The sequence below is a fragment of the Seriola dumerili genome, unplaced genomic scaffold, assembly GCF_002260705.1.
Source record: "Seriola dumerili isolate Sdu_G_001 unplaced genomic scaffold, Sdu_1.0 BDQW01000003.1, whole genome shotgun sequence".
Taxonomy (NCBI): domain Eukaryota; kingdom Metazoa; phylum Chordata; class Actinopteri; order Carangiformes; family Carangidae; genus Seriola; species Seriola dumerili.
This window is the reverse complement of record NW_019174258.1, coordinates 11,652,224-11,670,693: the sequence shown is the minus strand read 5'-3', so window position 1 is coordinate 11,670,693 and position 18,470 is coordinate 11,652,224. Positions and strand designations below refer to the sequence as shown.

Here is an 18,470-nt window from a genome sequence, read left to right as displayed (position 1 = left end):
TAACTGGATTCGCTAGCAGCAAGTTCGTCTGGAAATAAGACCAAGGAGCAGTGGAGGCTAAGTGGGTCAGTGAGGTTGGACAATTAGTCATTTAGGTCTTTTCTTAGAGTGCCTGGTCAGACAGCTGAGGTGACATCACCCACTGGCATGCAGCAGCAGCTGATCAAAAACTTGCCAGTCACTGTTTGTCCAGTCAAAGTGCACAAAATTACACACACAGTTGGATTCTAGGATAACAGAAGGCGAGGGTGAGATAGGGTTTAATATCTGATGATGCACATGATGAATTTATGGTGTAGTAGGAGTAGATGTTACGGTGTGGGACAAGTAGAAAAGAACTTGACTTCTGCAGAATTTTTGCAAATGTTTGAGATTAATTCTATATTATCTATCTATATTATAACTGCATACATACTAGAGCCCGACCGATATATCGGTTGGCTGATTTTATCGGCCGATATTGGCCTATCACAGATATATCTGTATCAGCGCATATATTCTCCGATATGCGCTGATATGAATACTTTTATTAAGAAGCATTAATGCAGTGGAAATGCTCGGGTCAAGTCAAGTTATATAGGCTGCATTTTATGTATATTTGATCCTTTGTTTTTAGTTAAATATATATATATATATACACACATTTTTGTTCTCATGTTTTTATTTATAGTTATTTATTTTCATCGTTTATTTAATTTAATTCCCAGTGAAGTTTAACGTTTCAGTACACTGATTTCATTTTGGACAATAAAGTTTATTGTTAAACGTAAAATATCCTGCTTTCATTACATATCCTTTTCACAAGTTTCTATATATATATATATATATATATATATGTATCGGAATTTTTTTACTCCCTAATATCGGTATTGGCCCCAAAAGTCCAATATCGGTAGGGCTCTAATACATACTGTACATATCTTAAACTGCAGAGGTAGCCATTGTTGAGTTTCTACAGTTCAATCTGTGTTTGCTGAATAAATGTTAATAAATGAGAATTGGGTCTTTTTAAAATTAAAGTATTTTAATAGGCCGCAGCATCACATCTATATTAGGTCCCACCAACAACACCTCCCATGTAGATACCATGGTGCTCTGTTCCCAATGGCTGCAGAAGAAGAGCATACACAATCCTTTTGCAGTACCATCATCAATGCAACACCAACTGTGACAGTAGCAAGCCCCACCCACAGTGAATGTCCCAGACCTTCCTCCTGTTGTGGAAGAAGGCTTAGCCCACAACCTCTTAAATATTAATTTCTGATTATATTTTTAGAGCTATTTAAACAAATCCAGTGCTTTTAAGTCAAGTGTCTCACCCCAGCTTGTGTTTGTGTGTAGTTATCTTATGTCTTACCCCAGACTGCAAGTCCTTGAGTGTGTGTGTGAGGATGATGTTGAAGACAGCGTGCGATCGACTGCTCTCCTCATTCATGTTGGTAGCAGCGACAGTCCGAGACTTATTCCCCTCTGACATTAGAGACTCAATGTCCTGTCAGAACAGAAATCACACAATTTATATACAGGTAATAAAAATCATTTCTTCCCATTTTGATTCTACATGCAGAATTGCCTTTTCAGACTGCTTTTGAGGAACATTATACGGATCACTTGGTTTGACATATTCTAGGCTTGTTTATATATTTGGTGACAACTTTAATTTATAAACAGTGTCTTTGAATCTCTTAGAAAGCCTGATATAAACTACAAAATGTCATTAATTCTGAAACTTTTGGAACAAACTTCTTTCCAGTGTGGGACTACTAAATTGACTGCTGCCATCATGTGAATAACACTGCTACAAGTTTAAAGATCAAAGCAGGAGGGAACGAAAGTAAGATTATAGATTCATGTGTGATCAGCCAAAATATGATACAACAGTGTCCAGTGGATGTTAGGGGTATGAGAGCGTATCAATAAAACTGACATAAAAGCATGGCAAGAACTTAAAACCAGTGTGCAAGATAAATATGCTTACCTTGTAGCTGGCCACAGCTAGTCGAGACAGGCCATCCACATAGGGGCCCAAAACTTTATGCTCCCTCACCCTCAGAGTTTGTCTGCCCCTGAACAGAAAATAAAAACAGGTTTAAAAACAGACAAACAACAATGTTGCTAAAACACCATCTATCTGATATATTAGCAGGGATGGAAATATAGACTCGCTAATTCTGGGGACCACTACAACTTTCCCCAGTTCATACAAACTTTGTAAGCACTTGGCTCTCTGACTACAAGCCTGAGAACTTCATCATTCTCTGCTCCACAGCAAAGCCCATATGGCTGTCAGATGGTCTTCTCCTCTTTGGCCCGTTTTACTGAGGTTAAAGGTCACGTGGTGAGTGAAGGTCAAAGGTTATGTTGTCTGGGGCAGCAGACACAGGCTTGTGCCCCTGATTTACTGCTGACCTGCTGGACATGAACTGGCCTCCATCAGTGACTGCAGGGCAGAATGATAATCCTTTTATCCACTGACCACAGCAGCTGGTGATGTCAGAATGAACCTCCAACTTTCTCTGTTTTACCAACTAACTCGAGGCTGAGAACTGAAAATCACTCCAGATACTGGCTGTTTACCTAAGAAGTAGGCTTACAAAGACAGAGCACATATAAACAACATATATTTAAGGTTAATGTCCCAGTGTTTGCGACATTCCAATTCTGGGCAATGAAACCCATGTCCATATTGTACGCATTTGGAAATGAACTTAACATGACTGTGTCAACACTTCAGCGCTGTCTCTTTGGTGAAAGGATTTTAGTGTGAATCAGCTGCAATAAGTTGAATTTGCCTTAACAGGATACTAACATTACAAACAGATTCTCCACTAAAAGAATATCTACATCACAAGCATCAATCTGGCTTGTACAAGGGAAAGTAAATACAAATGCAGCAGTTTAAGTGGCTAGTTTTGGAACTTTAGGATTTACCAGAGCCACAATGGCCAACAGTGGGAAAAATCCACTTGTGAAAGTAGTGGAAGATTAGTTTGAGGTCATACCCTTTGGGATCAAGCAGATCCCGGACCTTCTCGTTGTAGATCTCCATGTAGGAAACCTCAACAGTAAAGCTCTCCTCCTCCCGCTGTTCCTTCTGGGTTCGTTCAAACAAAGCACTGCACAGGCGGGGAATCAGACCTGGCTGGTCCCCTGAACCCATCATTGTGTATGACTTTCCCGAACCTGAATACAACACAAACACACACATATAGGCACACTAATAAGTGAAGATTTCTTGTGAATTTAGTATTTAACAGGTGTAGATTAGATTACGACAGAAACAGTTAGTTTGCCACACCCACTGAGTCAACTTCATATTCTGTACCACTAATCCTGACTTTTGTGTAGACACTCATTATCATTTACCAGCTCTAACTTGTTACTATTGAAATATTACATCACCATTATCAGTCTTACGCCTTTCTAACAAAACAGAAACTTGTATTTTAACCTATACAGATATCTACATCATTTGAGCAACATTGGTAAGTTGTGTTTGGGTTTCAGCAACATTGGCACATCTATCATGCCTTTTCATGCCAAGATCTGCTTTTGGTTGAAAACTGCATCTGAGCTATGGTATTTTTCTCATGCTGGAGGAGAGGCTTTCCAAGCATCCTGCCACAACACATCCACACTGACACTCCTCTTAATCACTGCACAAAACGCTTAAGGGCACTTTGCTATTAAAAGTTCAAAGAAATTGTTCATTTATTGTGTCCAGCTCCTGTAGTCATGTAACTGGCTCAGTTATAACATACAAAGTTGCCACTTTCCTTATGAAGGTTATAATGTTTTATTATATAGTGTTACGTCATTGATATAAATGGAGTGGACACCAACTCCAACAGTGTATAGTTTCAACAAAAACTACACTATAACCTTCCTGAAAGTAGGATTTATTGTACAACTATTGCATTGGCTGCATTCGTTTTAGCTAAGTGTTCTGTACCTAATAAACTGGCAACTTGGTGCATTCATAGTATCATAGTAGTTTACCTGTTTGTCCATAGGCAAAGATACAGGCATTGTAGCCTTGGAAGGCGTTGTAGAGAAGACTTTCCCCAAGGCACTGGAACACCACTTCCTGACCTGTAGACAAACACGTACACAAACACACAGAGCATATCATTCTCTCCAATTGTTTACATTCTCAATTTAACATTTGGAATGAGTGAAATGCTAAAGTAGTTTGGCATTTTAACACATTTCGGTCGTAAGATGTTAAAAATGTTTACTGGATGTTGGTTAATAACCTAACCTGCGAATTTCTCCTTATCCGTCTCGTCCATAGACCAGAAACAGTAATCATAGGCGAAGACCTGGACAGCACATGGAAACACAGGCGAAACAACAGCATAAGAGACACACAGAGAGCACGTCTATGGCTGCTTTATCACAGCAACGCTAATGTTAAATAAAGATTTGGATTCAATTACATTTCAACTGATAACATTTACTTTTTCTCAGTCAGCATACTAAACTGTAGGCGTAGTGTACTTTAAGTGTCATGTGTTTTGTGTAGCACTGGGGGAATTTTCAGGTGACACAAAAGGCCTTCTTGGCAAATATCAAAATACAGTAAATTAGCAAAAAAAAAAAAAAAAACAGAAAATAAACACACAGCCACCCAGCAACAAATATTCCTTGAGGATTTAAAACCAATAAATTAAATAAGATTCTTCCAGCAAAAATTGTTTAACAAATCATTACTTTGTTTCACTGCCTGTACGGCTGCACACAGTTCACAAACTGAGTCAAGGAAATACAGCGGCGTCTTTGTTTAACACAGAGATGATTCACAAGCATGGAATTAGCTCAAATGTCTGTGTATGTTTGTGTGTGTGTGTCGTTACCTTGGACTGATTCCTGATGATATTAGGAGGGTCAAGGTCCACAGGAGCATGTGGAAAGAGAGATAAATAACATTTAGTGCACATGTTGGAGAGGATGCAGGAGTCAACATACTTTGAATGCTGGTTCATGTTGTTCCATATTGAGAACAGAAATCATTTATGTAGCTGTCTGTGTTTTTTTTTTACTAACATCATGAGTCAAAAGTCGAAATTAATCAAACAAAGACAGGCACGGAGAGAAAGACACAGCCAGAGCCCATGGTCTCAAGCTCTCCTTGTTTTCACTAGTACACATTTGATTGAATATCAACATTGTGCGTGTGTGCAGCTTGTTTACATCTTGTTTGTCACATATCAAAACCAACTTCTCAGGGGATTTGGTAAGGGTGAATGCCTGTGGATGTCAGGGTAGGCATTCATCTTTGACGGCTGAGGGAGGCAAAAAAAATCTCTGGGACTTGGATGAATTGTTGTGGGAATGTCTGTGTGTGGGCATGGGTGTGTGGGGGTGACTGGGTGGCGGAGGGGGTTGGTACTGAAATTGGCAGAGGGCTGAGATAGTGTGTGGTGGAATCAGATGGCTCTGTAGAGGGGTTACTGGGTCGAGGTCACACACAAAAATGAACAGACATGTGGTGAAAATGCCTTTGAATGTTTGACATTTAAAAAAAAAGGGGGGGGGGGGGCAATGTGCATGCAATCAACACACACTACACACATGAACCCATATGCAAACATGTCCGTATTATGAGCATTTAGCCAACAGCCATGTCCTTTAAAACTGATCTCCTCGGCATACAGACAGTAAGTCCATCCGGCTATCTCTGCATACAAGAAAATGTCAGAGCAGACCAGAATAGGCTCATCTAATTCTAACAATGATGTTCTACAATAAAAGTTTTAAAGCGATAAAACAATAACAAAGAATTACAAAAAACATAAACCCCTGCTACGAATGTTTATGGCCATGCATATATCTAAGATGTACAGTATTTTTCTTTGAGTGAAAGAATATGTCACCAAGGTTAAATATGCTGTTTTCCAGCAGTTTCATGCCTAGGGATTTCAACCTTTTGACATCTTAACATACTTGCTTCTGATCTGTCTTCAAAAGATGGAACAGCACAGAGCCTCATATAAGATATCACGCAAAACATCTCATTTATTGTGTGGTTCACTTAAAGGGCACAGGTTGGGCCCCTGCACAAACATTAATTACCATTAATTCATTTCAACATCCTAACTACCTGGCACCAAGTCATTCAGTAGTGCTCAGCTTATTCTGTTGCCAAGCTCAGCATCAGTCTACCTTTAAACACAGCATTTGTTTTAACCTACTGAACATAAAATATATGAGGACAATAAATACAAAGTCAAATCAGCACAACACTATCACTGATACATTTCATCTGTGTCTGGGAAATGTGTAAGGGAAACTGACACCATGCTCTTGAGTGGAAAATCAACATCATCCACATAACAACTATTTTGACATGTCAGCGTTTAAGTTATCACCATCATGATTTCACAGAAGTATCACAACATGGCTCATGAACTATATCTTACCTGTCCAGTACTTTTAAAATCAGGCTCTGTAAAATCATTGAAATGTGCTTCAAGCATAAAGTTGATAGAAAAACATAGTGACACTGACTGAAGGTGTGTTTTTTATTTCAAAGCCACTGTGTCCTTTAAGATCACAATTTACTTCTGCTGATTCGTGTGATTGTGATTGAGAATAAAATTCAGACATGCTTTCTCGTGATTGTGAAATGACAACTGTCATTAGGGTATTAACATTTGGAAGGTACTTTAATAGGCTTACTGCAATATGACACTGTTGGGATTGGCAGTCCCTGAGGGAACATAGTGTTAAGCCTCTATTTAACAGAGATCCTGCTATATTGTCATTAAGAAGACCCCTCAGACTGGTGAGGCGGAATATAGGTACTACACTGCTGCCTTGAACAGGCCATGTAGAAGGAGCTTTTGTGTTTTGTTCCTCCTGTAGGGCTCTAATGAATGGTATTATACATCATGAATTATAAATCATCTCCTGTCAGGTTTTCTATAAAAAAAACATTTTCTCCTAAGGCTAAAAAGTCATGCCCTTTTCTGTTCCGTTCTTCTCTTCTTCACAACAAGAAACCTCTTGTCATCTTTCTCCGCCATCTATGGATTGTTGGCTACACCCACGGAGTGAGGGCAGCTGTCAGTCGGAGACATGCGTAAAGTCAGATGATGAAGCCCCAGAGATAAGATAGACAGACACACACACACACACACACACACACACACACACACACACACACACACACACACACACACACACACACACACACACACACAGACTATACTTCTATGCTCATAAGGACCCTCAAATGCATTCATTCCATTTCTTAGTAATGCTGACTATCAGCGCCAAATACCTGACCTGACACCATATCCAACCTCGACTCTGAGCACCAAGCTACATAGAAAAAATGTCCTCAATGGATATAAGTATAGGAACACACAAAAACACACACAGACACATACACACAGACACTCACACACCTGTTTCCTTTTACCCTTGCACATTCTTTATAAACCGCCAAACCTGCAGCTCTTATGCAAACCAACCAGTATCCAGTCCAATCTGTAACACATATTTCACTGATGTTCCACTGCTGATGTGATGCGCTTGGCAGAGCAAATACATGCAGAGTAATCCTCATCTGCACTGTAATTTCTCTATTGCACTGCTTCGAAGTCCACAAGACCTCCAGCAGTTAGTGAGGATGTTCTAAATGTGTTAAAAGCATCTTATTCTTTAAATATACAAAGAAAAGACCATGATGAGTCTTGTCAAACTGGAATCACTGATGCAACATGTATCCACTTACAGGCTCTATGACACTAAATTGTTTGTAAATCACTGATTTCTAGATATTTTGTTTTTTTCTCTGACAGCTCCTCTCAGGGCCTTTAGAGCATCCTCCATGCTTACTATCTCCCCACAGCCATATCTCCAAACACTTTAGGGGTGAAATCAGCGCGGCAGGTTTTGACGTACGTAGTGATGACAGCTGTCATGGATGCTTCAAAGGCTGCAGCAAGAAGGGTCATCCATGTCTTCTAGTAAAACGCCCATTAATGAAGCTAGGGGCGCCCCTAACCAATGGGAAGGGAGCGTGAGGCGGTCAGGAGAGCTGTGAACCCGCCTCCCTCGGTCCTCGCACACATCTATTCGTCCCTCCTCCCTTCGGTCTGCTCCTCTGCTCTGATCACCGTCATTTAAAAAATAACTTAATGCATGGCTGCTTCCCCCCGCCTCTGTCTTTCTCCACTGTTCTTGCGTTCTTTTTTTCTCTCTGGGACTGTACCATTCACGGCTGTGTAGGGAGGAATGAGGAATGGAGGATAGAAAGGAGGCTGAAGGTAGCCAGGGGGGTCAGGGAGGAAAGAGGCTGGGCCTGAGACTGGAATGTTAAGCTGAAACATACTGATGGCACAGGACAACAGGACATGTAACAGGCTAATGCTTGAACTCAGCACACACAGACTAACATGGGATATGACAACAGGTCTTCACATACAGTGAAAATGACAGATATAGAGTAGATAGTCTATGCATATGTGTAGGCTCTAGTCAAAGTGCACTACACATACCACTCTGCAAGTGCTGTATCATAAAAATATAGTGAACATCCAGGACCATGACAGGAAAAATACCCACTGATAATGAAATTAATAAAATTCAAATTCCACATATACCATGCAAAGTCCAGTCTGAGGATGGTTTTATTCATACTGCAGAAATCTGCTCTGGCAGGCGGTTATCTTTTAGTTGCATACAAAGAAATGGCCCAAAGTGTTGGTACCCCCTACACCTTATTGAAACAATGCACCGTTCTTCTGGTAAAGTGCTGAAATTAAAAGCTCTTTTGTCATGCATACCTGCACGCCTTTGGTTTGCCATAGAACAAAACAAAGAAGCTGTGAAAAGAGCTGAATTCTCGCTTATTCTTCAAACTTCTAAGATGGCCTGGACAAAATTATTGGTAAAATTATTATCTATTTGAATGGAGAAAAGTACTCATTGTGCTGTTTGGTATCATTGTGTGCACCACAATGACCATGGACAAGAGAAAGAATAGAGTTATCTGAGGAGATGGGGAAGGAAATAACTGCCAAGGTAAAGACCATCTCCAAGCAGCTTGATGTGACCACAGTTGCTAATATTATTAAGAGGTATAAGGTCCACTGGACTGTAGCCAACCTCCCTGGTCGTGGCTGCAAAAGAAAAATTGACGTCAGGGCGAACAGGAGGATTTAGAAAAAAAAAAACGCCAGGGCACAGGGTCCCTTGAATCTGTGCAGGGCAAAATGAAATCTGAAGATTATCAAAGCTTTCTGGAGTGAAACATGCTGCCCAGTGTCAGAGAGCTTGGTCTCAGTCACAGGTTATGGCTCCTCCAACAGATTAAGACCCAGAACATACATTTAAAACCAGCCAAGAATAGATGAGAAGAAAACATTGGACTAGTCTAAAGTGGCCTTCTATGAGTAAGGATGGGGCTGAACGATTTGGGAAAATAATCTAATTGCGATTTTTTTTTTTTTTTTTTTACCAATATTGCGATTGTGATTTAATTTGCGATTATATTTTTAAGTTCCTTATCTTCTGTATTATTCAACAAACACAAGCAATAAATCATTCTATGTTATGACCAACACAATATTAGATAGATATAACATAAACTCTTCTTTCCTGCAGGCCAGGCATATTCCATATTTCATCATATGTCATGATGAAAATAGATGATGCATGAATTGATATGAATGACATTTTTATTTAACTACTTCAATCACAGTAGTATATTGACTGATTTGTTTAACTTACAGCCTTATAAGCGTGTAAAATTATCCATCGTTATGCAGACATGGTTCTGCGTGTAATCGCAGCCTTTGCGTTTTATCATATCACAATACTATCGCAAAAGTAATGAATCATTCAGCCCTAATGGGAATCAGGAACCAGTTCCAGTTGAGAACTGGTTCCAAATAGTTTGAACCATCGGAATCGTATGCCACCAAACCCATCAATTGCTTTCATCAATGCCAGCATGTTTTTCTGACAGTTGTGCATTGCAAAACAATAACATCAAACTCATGCTTCTAGGCTGCTGGAAAATTTCAACAAGGAGTGATGTTGGAGAGAAAGAAACAGTCCAAAGCGTGGCTTCCTTTCACAAAGATGACAACAGAGCTAGTTGTCCCATACATAGGCTCGACTTGGGCCATGTATTTGACACTCTGAGCACAAGTGCAACTGCTTTCCCAACTGAACAGCATATCCGTGACAAAGGGAAAATATCCTGTGTTGTAATAACATTAGGAAAGCTTAACTGATTTTTTTCCTCGACTAATAAAACCCGAAAACAAATGCTGTACAAATATTCTCTCATTTCATCCATTTTAGATGATGACAGAGAGACTGTTGATACACCTAGCTTCAGTGGTGAGATAATAAAAGTTGCATTAATGCTGAAAACCTGTGTAGGCCTTCTTTTTTTCCCCACATACAAAACTGGAATTGTTAAGGGAATTGATAAAGAATCCGACTAATAAGCAGAATATTGCATTGCATTTTGAATACACAGCATTTAAAATAGTATATTACATCAAAAACCAAAAGCAATGTGTCTGATGAATGAATATATGGAATATAGAATAGTGGACACAGCTGATACTGATAACTTTTATCATGCATTGCAGATGTCATACGTTATATCAGTCTCACACACTTTCTAAAAGTTCCACACAGCTGACATGTTGTTTTGTTTTAGTGGCCTCTCGCGCACCGGTGCATTGAACAAGGTGGGAGGTGGGACTACACGACATAGCACACAGTGCTTCTCACAGCTGCAGACATCAGAGTATTGTTCCTGGTGCCCAAGACTGCAAGACTATCAAATTCAGGCTAGTCTTTACACATGAAGAAAGGGCAAAGTGCAAATTCCCGATACAATGAGATACAATGCAATTCTGTAATACGGTGTGCACTTTCACTTTTACTTCTACTCAGTGGTGTCAATGAGGAAATCCATTAAGCATAAAATCAATCTAGCTACATGTATAAGATAACTTCAAAATTGAAAGGCAAGCATATTTATTTGAAAATAATAATTCTGAAAAGACCAGTAAACATACATACAGTATGTTCATGCATTACTCCTCCAGTATTAGATTTTGATCATGCTAAGCTGATGGCAAATGGGGCACGCAAGAAGCATTTGCATGTCTCTTCAACATTAAGCCCCTGGAACAAATTGAAACCCCAATGCACACACTTCAGTTTTTCAATTCATGTGATGCACATTAACTTGACCTCTGGATAGTTGTGCTTTCTCATGCTCGCTTACAAGCTCTTCAAAGAAATTTAACACAAAACTTGACCTAGAAAATATTAAAAAAGTTTAATGTTTACCTACTACATACCCTCTACATATTCACCCACAGTGAACCAGTTCATATATAACTAAGACATTTTCTCACTATGCTCCAAGTTAAATGTTAGACATTTCTTACTGTGGCTGTAGAGTACAGTGAGTAAGCATTCTTCAACCTGAGGACAGAGTCTGAACTCATTTCTTTCTCAAGTGTTTTTAAGATGAGCACTAAATTAGTCTGCAATGAGCTACAATTCATACTTTTTACAATTCTCAGATGCCCAAGCTACCACATGCACATCATCTCACCACACACTGTTACAAGTATGTGCTGCAAAATGTTTGCTATAATTTTATAAATTAATTTTTCCTAAATTAATTTTGTTGACCCAGCAGCATTAACTCAACAGAGCTCTACCTGAGCCTGACCAGGTCTAACTACATCAATTCAAAGGAGGAAAATTCTGGAGAAAATGAGCCTGTGTGGCCTGTGGATGAATGGCACTAACTTAACTTCACCCTGTCATTATGATAATGGACAGTTAGGAAATCCCACCATCACATGGTTGGTTCAGGCTGGTCTGCTCAAGCTATTCAATAATATTGAATATTGCGATATTTCCCACAATATGCAATATTTTTCATATGTTTTCTTTGCAATTTTTCAGTCTGCCCTGCTGCCAAGTCTGAACATGTGACTTTCTGAACATGTTACCTTGGTATGTCACATATAAAACTTTGAAATGCTGTTTAGTTATGGCATTAGTTATGCCTGAAACAATGTAATTATATATTTAAATTAAAAAAACATAAACATAAAAAAACATAAAATACCCCCACACAATAATTTTGAATATTGCCCAGGCCTAGTTAAAGCACTTGAGTTCACTCTGCATTCAAATACCACTTTTCTACATTAACAAATACACTTTAGATCCTTCACATCTAAAAACAGATATTACCGAGCACAACTGCACCACACACACACCCTCTTACACATGCTGATACACACAAACACACACACACACACACACAGAAAAAATGTCCAACTTCAATTCAAGATACGGGTCCACACAGTCTCTTTTGTGTATCGTCTTGGAAACCAAGCTACTTGTGTGTTTGCCTCACTGACGTCTGACAGGAGACAGATCGTTGTCAGAGTGTGTCAACATCCAGCTTCACCAGGCCAATGCAAACAGCCTCAGGTCATCATGCAAACTGTAGTGTCTGACCACACGGCTGCAGGGAGGTTAGCTGCCTGTGTATCACACAGAGCAGTACACAGTGCCCTTAACTCTGCTGTTCAAACTCTGGAGGTTAGGACATCCCCAGAGGTTACAAAGTGATTCAGACAAGGCAGGTGTAAAAGCAGATAGGACACCAAGTAAAATGTATGCAAGATGTACGATTTCCAGTACCAGACAGCAAAGAAAACCATGTAAGCCGTGGCTGTTAGAGCATAAAGAGCTAGCACATCATAGCATTAATGTTTCCTTGGTGGTCCTCTATAAGCAGTGCTTAAAGAAATCAAAATACTCAAGACTTTATAAAACAAGATTAATGTCACCACAGCAGTGAGTCACTGAGAGTGGCAGTGTGAGGAACTTCAATCTGGTCTGCCCAGTGTGCGCTGCTGGTGGAAAAACTGAATCAGACCCACAAGCAGAACACACAACTGACAACTGCAGAATGAAAAAAATAAAAAAGGAAATGACCTTGAAATGAGGTCCTTTCAAATTATTCATGTCGAGAATCCAAGTACAAAAATAGTGTGGGGATGTTTTGATCAGGTAAAAACACAGTATGCCACTTCAGTCCTAAGTTGAAGAAGTTATAACACTGCAACATTAATTGAATTAGTTTGTAGAAATGTAAAAATTGTTTGGCATCAAATTCTTTGTTAGGAACACTTTAATGCTTTTTTGTCTTGTGGAAAGACCTTTCTTTGTGTTTTAAGAAATCCTATATAAAAAAATAGAATAATTTAATTCTAATTAACAATTACTCAAAATTCACATTAATTCTTGGGCAGCTCAAGCCTATGTTAAAGAGGCAATGACTAGGTCAACACACTCAGTGGACAAGCGCTATTGTGTGAGAGGCTCAGTGTTTAACCAATCCTATAAGTGGCCTTGTATACTTTCAGTGATAGGTGACCTTTTCTCTCCCATGCCTGAGTGCACAAGAAGGTCATATCTGCGTGTTATAAGAGAAAGTGAAGGTAAAAAGGCAAGAGAACTACAACAGACCTAAGTAATATGTACACTCAATATACAGAGCATTCGGATATTGAGTAATACCTTGAAAACGTGACAACAATCCATCAAGCAAACACCAGTACATATTAAGCTATGATTGTAAACTAAGTCTTCAAGAGGTAATTAAAAGAGCCTGACCGATTTATTGGCCTATCACAGATATATCAGTATCAGCGCATATAGTCTCCGATACGTGCTGATATGAATACTTCTATTAAGAAGCAATAATGCAGCGGAAATGCTTGGGTTAAGTCAAGTTATATAGGCAGCATTTTATGTATATTTGATCCTTTGTTTTCATTCAAGTTTAATAAACTGTATAATAAACTGTATATATATATATATTTGTTCTTATGTGTTATATTTATAGTTATTTATTTTTATAGTTATTTTATTTAATACCCAGTGAAGTTTACCGTTTCAGTGCACTAATGTCATTTTGGACAGTAAAGCTTATTGTTGTAAAATATCCTGCTTTCATTAAATATCTTTTTCAAAAGTGTTTATATATATATATATATATTGGCCGATATATCGTTATCGGAATTTTTTTTACTCCCTAATATCGAAATCAGCCCCAAAAAAATCCAATATCAGTCGGGCTCTAGTAATTAACCATTATTTGCCCTGGATAATTCCGTGTGGATAATTCCTCAGCTTTGCTTTCCTGGTAGGAATGCAAAAAGGAGGAGGGGAAAAAGTGGTTGAAGCTTCTATTTAAAATAAATAGAGACTGTATATCAAAACTGAAAAAAAAAAGATTGGTGCTAATGTATTAGCTTTAGGGCATTCAGCCAGAGTCATAATCTAGCAATAACTCAGTTTGTCTGAGTGCACTTACTAACCAGGAGTTAGCTCTACAGCAGAGACAGACAACTCTTACAAATGGAAGTTCTACTTCCCAGCTGCTGTCGATCATTGAGTGAGTGGATATCAGATCAACGCCAGTGGCTTTTATCATTTACTTGGATGGAAAGATGTTTCTGACAGCCTAAGAGAAGGAGAAAATCCTTCGTTTACGTTTAAACAAGACTAATCCTTTGCTTCGGGAACAACCCTCACAAAAGCAGCAGTGCAGACATTTTTGAAAGACTTATATTTGACTGCAGAGATTAGGAGACTCGAGGGTGAATATACACGTCAGGTGAAGCTTCCAAAACAGATGAACAGAAAAGTTTCAATGCTGTTTCACAACAGTCTGATTATTTTATTCTATCCTCAAATGAGAATACACACCTATCTCAACATATCACACCACATGTGCTATTTTCTTTCTTCTGTCACCTCTCTTTACATGTCCAGGAATATTTGCTCCATCTACTTGGTAGGGTCACATGACTTCCGACCCCAGACATCCTTCCTAGAACTCAACTGTATAGACAGCCACTGCCTTGCTGATATTTCAGACAAGCCTCTGCTCCACACTGTGTTTTCAGATGCATACAGTTAAGAAGAGTAACTGCAAGCAAATGAAAGTGAGGGGTCAGGATGGGGGCTTTCTGTTATTGGTAATCCAGGAAATGAAGATCATTTTCACATGCAGTGGAGTCCAATAAATACAAAAGAATTTAAGTACATTTAAAACAGTAGAGAATACTGGGAAATGGCAATCGATCATTAATATGTAATACTGTGACATTATGGACTGAGTACATGTCTGAGACTTAAATCTTAAAATATAGCAACAGTCTTCTCTCCCATCCTTGTTGTTCCTCTTAAAAAGGAGCTATCTGTAAGTTTTTTCTGCCGCCAAAAGTGGTTTCTTGCCGGGAACAGGTGGTGGTGATTGTCTCTTCACAAGAGCTTCAGCCATCATTGTCTTTCTAATACAAGAGGTTATAATACGGCCTCTGAGCAGTGTCTTCAGGGTAGATTGGATGCTACCGTGAGTTGCTATCTAAAAGTGACAAGACGGGCTGGCTAGCAGGTTAGCATGCAAGAAAAGAGTGATAAAGACAAGAGGTTAACACTGATGTTGCTTTCCATCATTGGAGACAGCTCTTGGCGAGTAAAGGAATAAAGAAAGTTTCATCTAGACTGATAAGTAAACAGCTGTTAATGCTAACGTTGGCTATGTAGCAAGGTGGGATGTTGGCAGCTGAAATTTGGTTGACAAGTCTTCAAAGGACATGAATATTTCCCTCTCGTACAAATCGTTAAGTGACGTAATGCCCCTGTCAACCCAAAGATGAAATGCAGAGTCTATATTAGATGGCATAAAATGGTGATTGTTAATTATGTGGGCAAGCATGGAGGGACTGTGCAGGTCACATTGCTCTCTGAACTGCCTCCATATTCTTAGAGACTGTGCAATAACAGGGCTAAAACTGATGTTAGAGACAGACACAGGCAGCTGGGAGCACAGCCATGATCGCAGTGAAATCTTTGCTGACAACACTTTCATTTGGACCCAGACAGGCCGGTCAAAGCTTTTGAATATTTGCTGCCCAGTAATATTGAACGACCACCTAACGATTTAGGAAGCTGGAGAACTTTTTTCTTCATGCGCACCAGTTTATTGGCCCGAAAGGAATTCGGATATGGATTTGTCTAATTTAGTGAAAAACTTTTTTGTTATTAGTACAGGGATATGTGTCATTTCTAGGGAACTCTATCTTATCTAGGATATTGTCTATGTCAGCTTGAGAGAAATCATAAGTCAGAGTAAAAATAAAAAAAAAAATTTGTTAATGGCTATTGGGGCTATAAGAACATCACCTGATGAGGATTTAATACTAGGTATAAGCCTGGACGCTGCGGCGGCTCTGGCCTGCTGAGCCAAGAGTTTGCCAGCCTTGTCTCCTGATTCAAAAACACATTGTCTTGATTTTTTCATGGTTAAAAGTTCAATATCTGTATAAAGCTGCAATCGTATCTTGTAAAGTGATGGGTCTAGGAAACTAGCATAGCTATCATCAGTCTCCTTAAGTTTCTGCAACGGTTCTGACTGTCATAATCTCTCTTTTTTTCTTACATGGGTTGTATGAGATATTATTTGACCCCTGAGGTATGTCTTGAAGGTTTCCCATAAGGTTCCTCTTGACACATCAGGCATGTCGTTAGTTTCAAAAAACAACAAGATAGTCAATCTGAGTAACTATTTTTCTGTTAGGATAATGCTGTATTGAGGAATAGACTACTGTCTTTCACATACTGTCTCTTTCACATACGAAGTCTGGTCAGTTTTGTTGGTTTAATAACCAAAGAATCCTTGAAACACATTGTGCCGATCAGTTTAATGTGGAGATCTTCTGTAGTTAGTTTTTGCAGATCAGCCGTTTTACTATAGATAGGGTTTGGTTTAGTCAGGAAGCTGCATTCTCTTTTTTATGCGTTATCTTCTGTAGATATGTCTTCCTAGTTTTAAACAAAGGGCATCCTGGTAACTCAGTTAGCTTAAGCAAACAACTTGCACCTGCAATATCCTAACTTTACTGCACACTTCCTCTATGCACCCACTCCAAAAGTCTGTCAGCTAGTAACAACCAAGTGAAATGCTGAGTAAAAGATAATCCTCCAATGTACACTATGTAAATGTAAACAAAATGAAAAACAGCATCTGCACACTGAGGGCAGCAGTCAGTCAGCCCATCCTCCTGCTGCTTCCTCGCTCCTTTGTCACTCATACACAGAGAGCGACACTACAGCTCTGCTCTTGTTCAGTCCTCCATAAAAGTCACCAGGAAAAGTTTATGGTCGACAGATGCCCGAGTAAATGAGGGTTTTTCCCCCTCATCTATCGTCTCCTCACTCAAGGAAGGGGCTTCACGGTCACCGACAGCGACCCAAAGTTAACCTCCCCCTGTGTTGCCACGGAAACGGAAGAGCTGAGAAAAAGGGAGGAAGCCAGGCAGTGGGGAGTTACGACCGGACTGACTGAGGGAAGAGAGGAGCGGAGTGGAGTCTGTCTTTTCATGTATAATTGTCTCTGTCTGCATGTGTCTCAGTGCTGCTGTCTTTCCTCCAGGCACACACGCACAGGCACAGGCACAGGCACACACACACACAGAAACACATGCTGCTGTTGCTCTTGTCTGCTCCTGAACCTCAGACTGAAGCCAACATTATTCACAACTTCTGATCTGGCAGTCTGCAGTCAGTTCAACCAGTCACAATTCCAGTCTTTATTCCGACACAGCTGGCTTCCTCCAAGATGGTGGGGCAGAAGTCAAGCATGGCCTACTAGCTGCTTTTAACTAAAACAAAAAACTTTAGTCATAAGAGGTTTTTCATTAAAGACGAGGTGATTACTTTCACAGATTGTCGTCCTGGTGTTATATTTGCAGCAGTTTGCTGAGTGTGATCACTACTGAAACATTCCCTCATTCAGACACACACTGAGTGCATGCTCACACACATTCCTGTTCTGCCCAATAGATCCACAGTTAACATGTTCTAATGCCTCCTTCTCCACAGGGGTTGAGAGACTCAAGACTCCAAGTACAATTCAGTGTTACCCACAAATAGCAGCTGATTAACAGGATGGAAACAGAGTAAAACACTAAGAGAGGGAAACGAGTGACAAGTGATTTCAGTTGAAATACACCTGTCCCTAGAAGGCAGACAGCTGGTTAATCTGCTTCCTGCCAAAAACTACATCATTCCAACATTCCACACAAATCAGAGACAATCTTTTTGAGAATCAATAAGGGAAAGGATACAGTACAATTTCTGGGGCACTTATCACTTACAGCATGGATCAAAAAGAAATGCCACACCTGGAAATCTAAAAACTGACTGACAATTAATTAATTTAGTGCTACATGTATCCTGTCATACATTGTATGTATGTAAAAAAGAGTGGAATGTAAAAAATAACTCACTGCTGTGGAACCTTCAAGTCAAGCTTAAAACATACCTCGTGTCTGCTTTGCCAAGGTTAGCTCCTGCAGGATGGAGGATTGTCTGGTTCTTCACCATCT

General features: G+C 39.5%; 1 protein-coding gene and 1 long non-coding RNA gene across 2 annotated transcripts in view; both read right to left on the bottom strand.

The window, feature by feature from the left end:
* LOC111219281 (kinesin-like protein KIF13B) overlaps positions 1-4,292 on the bottom strand; it is a 26,358-nt gene extending 22,066 nt beyond the window's left edge. Inside the window, exons 1-5 of the mRNA XM_022741911.1 lie at positions 4,262-4,292; positions 4,000-4,092; positions 3,003-3,183; positions 1,979-2,066; positions 1,358-1,492 (exon numbers count right to left, since the gene is read on the bottom strand). Of these exons, the coding sequence (XP_022597632.1) occupies positions 1,358-1,492; positions 1,979-2,066; positions 3,003-3,183; positions 4,000-4,092; positions 4,262-4,292 (528 nt within the window). The remainder of the gene's footprint in view (positions 1-1,357; positions 1,493-1,978; positions 2,067-3,002; positions 3,184-3,999; positions 4,093-4,261) is intronic.
* LOC111217954 lies at positions 4,293-18,470 on the bottom strand. The gene is made up of 3 exons (XR_002664969.1): positions 18,407-18,470; positions 4,857-4,869; positions 4,293-4,322 (listed from the first exon to the last, which is right to left on the bottom strand). It is a non-coding gene; the product is annotated as an uncharacterized LOC111217954 (long non-coding RNA).